At 38.2% G+C, this 10,000-nt stretch overlaps 1 protein-coding gene across 1 annotated transcript in view; it reads left to right on the plus strand.

Annotated features, from left to right (window-relative positions):
* Positions 1 to 10,000, plus strand: part of LOC144957167 (neo-calmodulin-like) — a gene marked incomplete in the record, with an annotated part of 64,174 nt that overhangs the window by 7,373 nt on the left and 46,801 nt on the right. The window contains 1 exon segment of the mRNA XM_078888196.1: positions 6,495 to 6,840. Coding sequence (XP_078744322.1) covers positions 6,664 to 6,840 — 177 coding nt within the window.

Below are 10,000 nucleotides of genomic sequence, written 5' to 3' on the forward strand. Positions count from 1 at the left end.
AACATTTTGTATAATATATTATTTTGATGAGACAGTATTAGTCTGTATCTTAAATTGCTGAAATTAATTAAAGGCCAAAAATAATGCCAAAATGCTGAATATATTTTTTCTGTGCCAAACTGCCTTTAAAAAAAACAAAAACAAAAAAAAAAAAAAACAAAAAAACCCAACAACAACAAAAACTCAAGAAATCCCAAAGACAAAAACAAATACAACAACAAAACAAAACAAACAAACAAAAACCCGAAAAGTGAAGCGCCAACGTTGTGGAATTTGGCATGTATTGGATATATCGTTCGACAAATGGATGATGCCAAGTCTGCAAAGATAGATCATCATCAAGCCCTACTGCAACCTCCTCGTGGTGTCGAACGGTAACAGGTCAAGCTGGCCAACTGCAGAGGGCGACAAGAATAGGCAATGGCAAACCATTCTTGTAACTTTGCCGAGTTAACTGCATGAATAAGTCCAAAAAGTTAAACAGTGACAGCGTAAAGGGGAGCATGTTTTCACGGAAGACTGCTGCCTCGCTCGGTTGGGAGCGTGATGTTCGTCAGGTCACACCGAACCGTCAGCCAATTACTAGGCGAAATAAATTTAGCAAATGAAGATAAGAATGAATACCTGGCAAGTTGTGGAAAAATACCTGGTAAACGCGCCCGGGGGAGACAAAGAAAAACACTCATAGACCAACTGAAGGGCTTCACCAGCCTAACAATCCAAGAGCTGTTTGAAAAAGCAAGAGACAGGGAGGAATGGAGAGAGATAATTCATGCAGTATCCGAAGCCTGGACCAGGCATGGAACCTACAAGAAGAAGGATATATCCCAAAATGAAAAGAAGCAAAAAAAAAAAAAAAAAAAAAAAAAAAAAAAAAAAAAAAGAAAAAAAGACAATTTGCCAGATCAGGGCAGACCATACTTTTACGACACTACCCGCCATTGCCCGATCAAACCTGATTATTGCTATCAATGGCACCGAGCCTTTGTTGTCTCAACGCCCTGATGGAATTGAATTTTTCAACTGCACTGACTTGACCCCGTACCAATTATGGTTACTATTATTCTGTCGCACTCTCTAAAAAGTCAAACAACGCTTATCTAAATTTTTGGTCAGAAAAATAGCCCTACAAATATCCACCGATTAAAATGACCATCATCTTGGCAAAAACTCTCGAAACTGGGACTTCGCGTTGAGTCCCAAATTTGAGAGTTTTTGTAAATATTAGGGTCGTTTAAATCGATACGATATTTGAAGGACGAGTTTTGTGTCCAAAATTCTAAATACGTATTTATGTCAGAGCACGGAAGTGTTAACCATTATTGCTATCTTCATGCTTTACTGAGTATATCATTAAAAAAACAAAAGAAAATACAAACAACAACAACAACAAAAATACCAAAACAAAAACAAAAACAAAACAAAAAAAAAGCAAATTTAAAAAATTGAAAAATATACCAAAACACCAACCCCCCCCCTCCCTCCAAAAAAAAAAAAAAAAAACAACAACAAAAACAAAAAACAAACAAAATGAAAAACAAACAAACAAAGGAAAAACAAAAACAAAACAAAAACAAACAATAAAACTAAAAAAAACTTAATAAACCTAACAAACAGACAAAACAAAACAAAAAACCCGCACACAACGTGGTTACCACAGAACACTTTTGGCAATATTTGTTTCTACTTCAAATGTGGTCCGCCAGAGATATTATGAGACTAATTTGAGGCTATGTGGCCTTGTGGTATGCCACTCGCCTTCGGATAGAAATGTCACGGGTTTGAGTCCCGCTCTGAGCCGGCACATAGTTGAATCCTCGGAAAAAGGCTCTTTACTCACATTCTCTCTGCCATGGTTAACTTATAGATTGTATGCGCTTAGCTAAGAATCTCACGACATTGCCATCCGAATGAATAACGGACCAACACACACACTACTATCTGTAACCATGAACGTTATAGTCTGGATAATATAGTTTAGTGAGAATTACTCATAAACGCGGGTGGCAAAAAAGCAATAACAAAAGACCAAAGTGACGTCGATTTCGTTCTATCTTTAGCCTGACACTGACCAAAAAATGACGTCAAAAGAAAACAAATCGTGAATTGTATTCAATTGTTCAACGAATGGAATCACTTGTTACCGTGAGCTCTACTAACGACAACTCATTAGACGCTGCACAAACCTTTAAAATGACGCTAAACTATAAGTCCTAGAGGTTCTTATGTCAAGCTAAATTATGTTAACGCTCTCACCGTCCACGTGTGTAAAATAAGTACATAGTCGATAACAGCGTTGTCTCTGTTGAAAAATATAAAAAGTAAAACGTCTCTTTCTATATGTTATGTTTTGCTGTTAGCTAGAGACCCCTTGTAAAGTATTTGAGTACGTTTAGTGTATTTTGCCATTATATTAGCTCATGGAAGACTTACGGAAGACCCAGGTTTGAGAGTTTTTGACAAGATGAAGGTCATCATCATAGCTTGTCGCTCCAACACCGAACCCTCTCCACAGCATCTGTGGAGCAGACTCTTAGGTCATGGTCTGTGCAGCTGGGCCCATCCTGGCATTCTCAAAGGATGTGCTCCATCGCCTGCTCTGGGCATCCATATGTACACAAGCTAGTCTCAGCCAGTCCCCACATTTTCATGCTTCCAGCTGTTCTCCCAAGAGATGAAGGTCGTTTGAATCGATCGACTTGTGGCCAAAATTTAATAACCTTCGTGCTTTTCAAAGTAGGCCAGCATTGTGTTAAAGGTGTTAATTTCAAAGGCACGCTGAAAGTTAACGGTTTGAGTACTTAAAAAAAATAATTAAGCTTTTATATAGCGAAATATCCACTAAACGTGTTCAAAGCGCTTTACAAGGGGTCCATGTCCAACAGCAACATTTAACAGGACAAGACATGACAACTGTGAGGCGATAATAGAATTGTTTATTTCGGACAGAGACAACGCTGTTAACGGTCAGGTACTCATTTTACATCTGAGTACGGTTTTGAGAATGTGAGCAAAGAGCCTTCTCAAAGGACTCAACTAGGCGCCGAGCGAGGCTCAAACCCAGGATCTTCCTATCCGAAAGCGTCATGCCAAAAGACCACATAGCCGCACTTACTTACTTACTTACTTACTTATTTACTTAATTAAACCTTTTCTAGCCTTCAAGGCACATAGGGCTTCCACCAGACATCTCCAAATTTGTGGTCCTCTGCTTTTCCTATTGCTGTTTTCCAGGACAGGCCTGCTTCGCTTCCTTTATTTCTTTCTCCATGGTCCTTCGCCAAGTTTCTTATGTCTCCTCCACGTCCTCTTCCCATCTGCTATCTGGTACAGGGCTGTTTTCGGAATTGACCCTATTTCCATTCTGGCCACATGACCCAGCCAACGCCATCTTATTCTAACGGTTTGATTAAAGTTGACGAAGTTTTGTCTTTCAATATTTTAACACCGTGTTCATTTATGATCTGCCTTGGTCATCAAAATGACCCAGAAATCATGTTTCATTTAGGAATATCCTGTATGTATAGAAGGAAAGATTTTGACGTCACTCGGCTCTGTCATTGTTTTTAACCCTTCATTTTTCATGAGTAGTTCTCACTAAATGTATTAATCAAACTATAAACAAATATTATAGTTACCCATAGTTTGTGTGCTGGCATGTAATACCCAACTGGCGGATATTGTGAATTGTTTAACTAAACGCATATCATCAATAACTTTGAACTATTAGGGCTATCCCACACCGGAGACTGATCCGACGACCCGGCACTGCCGTCCTCTGCCGTTTTCCGGATAAAGACGTCGGGCACCCGACGTCCTCTGCCGTTTTTTTTTTTTCTCGAGCTTGGTATGGGTAGGTATACCGGCTCTTCTCTTTATTCTTAGTATTTTGTCCGTGCCCGACGTCTTTATCCGGAAGACGGCAGAGGACGGCAGTGCTCCGTCGTCGGAGTCAGTCTCCGGTATGGGTTAGCCCAAAGAATAACAAATTAGACAGTATGTATTGATGTAAGATACAGTTCTGAAAAAGTCTGGCACTGTTTTATACACACTTTGTCAGATCTTTATGGGAGCAGCGTGGCTCAGCGGTACAGTCTTTGCTTCGTACCCGGAAGGTACCGAGTTCGATCACCCGCCTCTGCGCTGTGTGGCCTTGAGCAAGTCACCTCGCCCTAGCTCAATTTTCGGCGCTGCACTAAGGGTTACGCCTGGGTTATTCCAGTCTTCCCTTGGAATAGACCCGAGAGACACATTTCCCGTATGGGATGAATAAAGGGAATTTTTTTTTGTTTTTATTTTATTTTGATAATTTAGTGAGAACTAGCCATCTCTCCGGCGATCTCAAACAATAGCAAGGAACCCAATAATGTCAACTCTCTTTTTTGGATTCAATTTTCAGCACTTAAGTTACCCAAACAAACTTGTGATGTTACCGGTATTAGATGTTATATAAATAACGCACATTGTCCATATAAAGAAATATTTCATAGCGCTTAGAGCATGGTATTTTCTATGATATAAATGCCATCCACATTCAGAATGAATACGAAAATTAATTTACGATTCTGAACCTTTGCTTCCTCATTGTTTACATTGTTGTCAGCCATTATTTAAAGGTCATTTCCGCTTTGCACTGTGTATCGATTCTATTAGCAAATAAACCTTCAATTCGGTGTCGGCTACTTATTGATTAACGATATGGCTCACACACACACACACACTCACACACACACACAAACACACACACACACACACAAACACACACACACACAAACACACACACACACAAACACACACACACACAAACACACACACAAACACACACACACACAAACACACACACACACACACAAACACACACACACACACACAACCAAAAAGCTTATTAAAGAATTATAAGTATAGCATTTATATTGCATCTTGTGCGTCTATATGGCCCTGTGGTATGTCACACACCCTCAGAACAGAAGGTCCTGGGCTCGAGCCCGATCTAAGCGGCGCATAGATGAGTCATTGGAAAAAAGACTCTTTACTTACATTCTCTCATCGTACTCAGGTGCATAATCGGCACCTGGCTGTTAACAGCTGTAAAACCATTAAAAATAAAAACAAGAGCATCTTTCTGGTATTATATAGTATTTTATTTACGTATTGCTGTTGGATTGGGTTGGGACAGCTATTAAAGCACTTGAGCACATTTAGTGGATATTATCTATACAAAAGTCCAAGTTTTCACGTTTCATTGCCTACGTATTTGTTTTAATTCATGTTAACAAAGATGTATCGTTATTTCCGTCCTGGCAAGCAAATTATTGATTCGTCCAAAGACTTTGTTAGATAAATCTTATGAAGTCACTTGTTTTTTTTTTGTTTTTTTTGTTTTTTTTTTGTTTTTTGTTTTTTGTTTTGTTTTTAAATCTAAGGCTATTGTTGTTAGATTGTTTGATAAAAGCCTTCGCACATGTAACCCGGGGGTCCCTATAGCTCAGTTGGTAGAGCTCTCGCTTCACACGCAAAGGACCGAAATCGATCCCATGTGAAGTCGAGATTGTTCCCCGACCCCCAACTCTCTAAGTACACACGGTCTGCTCTTTGTCAGAATTGACCATTGCAGCAGTCGGCGATACATAGCATTTGTTGTTGACTGAAGGTCAATGTCAATCAAAAGGACGGACTGACCGATGAAGCTAAATGTACCTCACCGTCTCAAATAAATGGCGTTAGCAAGTTAACGAAATCCAAGTCGAACGACGAACGATATGACAGAAAGCCCAGATCGTCTTAGAACGGTATTAAGCAGGAGTGTACCAAGCCATAATGTTATTTATAAATTCAAAAGGACCAGAATTATAAGTTAAGCTACCACAACATTTCTTGTCCACAATGAAATATATATCTAAGCCTTCAGCAAATTTCGTATCTGTGGCTCCAAAATTCATTTTAGGTAACTAAATTACACTCTACATAATACCATATTCGACAAATGGGTCACATTTTAAATTAAATATTATTCAATTTTTAGCACTTCCTTTAGGGTGGTGGGTCGCGTGAATTTTATCTCTATTTATTGTGAGCGTGATGGAAATTTAGACGTGATAATATCAAGTGTTGTGCAAGGTTTTCTTTCCTTCCAAAATGAAGGTGTATTCTTGGAGAAATATTTCTATAAATTGTACAAACATCTTTGTGTTTTTCATGGATATTCATACAAAATGGGATAAGAAAAGGATTAAACAGTTAAGTGCCAAACTCTGCAAAAAAAAAAACAAACCCAGGTATTTAGAAAATTCGCCAGAAAACTTGTCATTCAAATAACGATCGATTTAAGTGATCCTCATCTTGGAAAAAAAATTCCATTAAGTCTGGGAACTCGCGAAGCCTTCCTTAGTCCCAGGTTTGAGATTTTTGGGAAGATGAGGGTTATTTAAATCGATTGATATTTGAAAGGACGAGTTTTCTGGCCAAAGTTTTAAATTCATGTTTTTTATTTATAGTAGTGCGGTTATCTGATTTAATTATAATATTATTATAAATTAGAAAAACAAAAGGAGTTTTCTCTTTTAAAAAAGACATTTACGAATATTCAAAGACAGAACTTGGTGCTCTTGCAACTTGAATTATAAAGTAAAGACTTTTTGAAATCGTCCTCTACAAGCAACCAAGATGGCATGCAGCTCCGATCCCCCAGACCACGAACTTCAACAACCACAACAACAACCACAACACATGGACGGTCGTCCTGACCCGTCCGTGTTCGATCCACTCCTGTCGTCCTGGATGACGCGTGAATCTGTCTCCTCCATCTCGGAGAACAGCGAGGTCACCACTGAAGACGATGAGGTAAGAATTAACTAGGGTTTTTTTTGGGCTTTATTTGTTTGTTTAACCATAGCCATCGTAAAGTTATAGATAGTATGCGCATGTCTAAGAAGCTCATAACATTGCCATCCGGATGTATAACGGACCTACATACAAAACTGTGTGTATCCGTGAACGTATATAGTCGGGTTAAAACAGTTCAGTGAGCATTACTCATAAACGCGGATGGCAAAAAACAATAACAAAGACCTGAGTGATGTCATCTTTGAACTATCTTTAGCCTGACACTGACCAAAAAATGAGGTCAAAATGCCAGTCTTTTGCACCAAGAGAAAACAAATCGTGAGTTGTATTCAATAGTTCAACCAATGAAATCACTTGTTTCCTTGAGTTCTACTAACGATATCTCACTAGACGCTACACAAACCTAAAAAAATGACGTCAAACTGCCAGTTCTAGAGGGTTCTTGTGTCAGGCTATATTATGTTAACGATGGCTCTGTTTAACCTTCTCCTTACCACCTACAGCAAAATCGTCACATTTCTTACGACACAATGTACATTTTTTATTATTCAGATTTATTTTGTACATCACAATGATCGTTTAATTAATAAGAACATAAAGTTGTTTTGTAGAGACATTGTTTGAGTTTTTTAAAAAAAATGTTTCTGCTGGGTAAGCCTGCCATTTTGGGAAAATACTGTAAATGATCGGTAAGGAGAGACTGACATCAGACTATTGGATCCTATTTTAAATAATCTTTTTGTGCGCATGAATACAAATCCAACGTTTTCAGTTTTTAGTCAAATTGTCACTCAAGCAGGAGAAAAATAGAAATTATGGTGAATAGAAGTACTAATGACATACCATTTTGGTTACAAAATATTTAATAATCTTAATTAGAGAGGTAGAATAAACGTATTCTTTCATTTCTTTGTATTGATTAAGCTCGTCATTTGTTTATCATACTCGCAAGCTTGTTGTGTTATTGGGCACGATAAAAATAACTCGTTTCATAAATACAAAGAGATAAAAGAATCGTATACTATTCAATATTATTACAATGATAATATTCATATAAATTCCGTGGCCACGTATCGAAAGGTCATGGACTTTAGCCGATATCAACTGGCATTTGCGGGATTTTGCCATTTTCAAACCAATCCAATACGGGGAATTCTACCGTCCTCCGAAACAACACATTTGAAACAAAAATAGCCAGAAAATACGTCCTTCAATATTTAATATCTATCCATTAAAATTATCCCCATCTGTCAAAAACTCTCAAACCTGGGACTTCTAGTGAGTTTTTAAGTTAGTCTTGGGTTTTAGAATTTTAGATCAGATGCGAGTTCTTTTAATAGATCGATATTTATTTGAAACAAGTGTTTTTTTTTATAAGGTTGTTTTTTCAGAATACGACAAGAATGGGGCCTGAATCCATTGCTCTTTATGAACGGGCATTTGTCACGTGGTGGGAGGCTAGGGTTGGACGTCCGATGGTCTTGATCAATATGTGAACTTCGTCTCAAAACAGTACAATGTGGGAATAAATGAATCGGACCCTGATCATTGAATTTAGAACGAAAATAAGCAGAATTACAAACTTTGAGGTTTTAAAAAATTATATAATATTATGAGAAATTGTATTAATCTACTACTACTACTACTACTACTACTACTACTACTACTACTACTACTACTACTACTACTACTACTACTACTACTACTACTACTACTACTACTACTACTACTACTACTACTACTACTACTACTACACTACTACTACTACTACTACTACTACTAACTACTACTACTACTACTACTAACTACTACTATTACTACTACTACTAACTACTACTACTACTACTACTACACTACTACTACTACTACTACTACTACTACTACCACTACACTACTACTACTACTACTACTACTACTACTACTACTACTACTACTACTACTACTACTACTACTACTACTACTACTACTACTACTACTACTACTACTACTACTACTACTACTACTACTACTAATAATAATAATAATAATAATAATACTAAAAATATTAATAATAATGATAATATTAATCCTCATCATTATCCTCCTCCTCCTCCTCCTCCTCCTCATCATCATCAACATCATCATCATCAACGTCGCAATTATCTACACCGTCACTGGCGTCACAACATATTATCAACATTTCGTTATCTTTCCAAAAGAAAGAAAAACATACAAACAACCAATAAGAAAAGCCCAAACAAATTAATCTCACTTGAAATCAAACAGTTGAACCGATAATTCAGTTGCAAACTGCATCAAATCGATCCGGCTGCAGTCGAGATTTTTTTCTGCCCCCCCCCCTCCCCCCCTCCCCCCCTCTCTTCCCCCCCCCCCCTTGTCCACCCAGCAAGTGATTGGGTAGCTTACACTATGTTAGATCTGGAGGAAAATAGTTTGGGACAGACTAGCGTCCTAACCAAAGGGTAGCAAGCTATTGTTATTGTCCGTTTCACGCTATAGAAGCAGAGATGAACTCAGGGTCCATGGGTCTAATGATTCGGACGATCTCTTAAAACAACTTATACATAGCGCAATATCACTAAACGTGCTCAAATCGCTTTACATGGGGTCCCTGGGCTACAGCAACACTTAACACTTAGGACATGATGCCTGTTTGGCGATATTACAATTTTTTCCCCTATAGAGCCCACGCTGTTAACGGCCAGGTACTCATTTTACACCTGAAAATTAATTTGTGAGAGAATGTGAGTAAAGAGCCTTTTCCAAGAACTCAACTACGCGTCGAGCGAAGCTCGAACCCAGGACCTTCCGTTCCGAAAGCGAGTGTCATTACCACGAGACTACATAGCCGCACTTTAATGGCCGATTGACATTCTCTCAACACTCCTTCAACCCCCCCCCCCCCCCCCCCCCCATTCCCCACTCCATTTCCACTCCCCTTGTGCCCATTAATAGATAAGGGCATTCCGACCTTATCGGACTATTTCTCTAGACAAAATAAATATTTGGTGGTGTTTATATTTTTATATGTTACCCCCCCCCCTTAACCCGCCCTCTTTTGTACCATTTTCGTTATCGCTGCGTTAAAAAAAAAACAAGTAATACAAACCATTGCTTTTGTCTGTAAATAAAAACAACAACAACAACAACAATAATA

Source organism: Berghia stephanieae, chromosome 11 (genome assembly GCF_034508935.2).
Source record: "Berghia stephanieae isolate SIO BIC M18660-M18661 chromosome 11, UCSD_Bste_1.3, whole genome shotgun sequence".
In the NCBI taxonomy this organism is placed as follows: domain Eukaryota; kingdom Metazoa; phylum Mollusca; class Gastropoda; order Nudibranchia; family Aeolidiidae; genus Berghia; species Berghia stephanieae.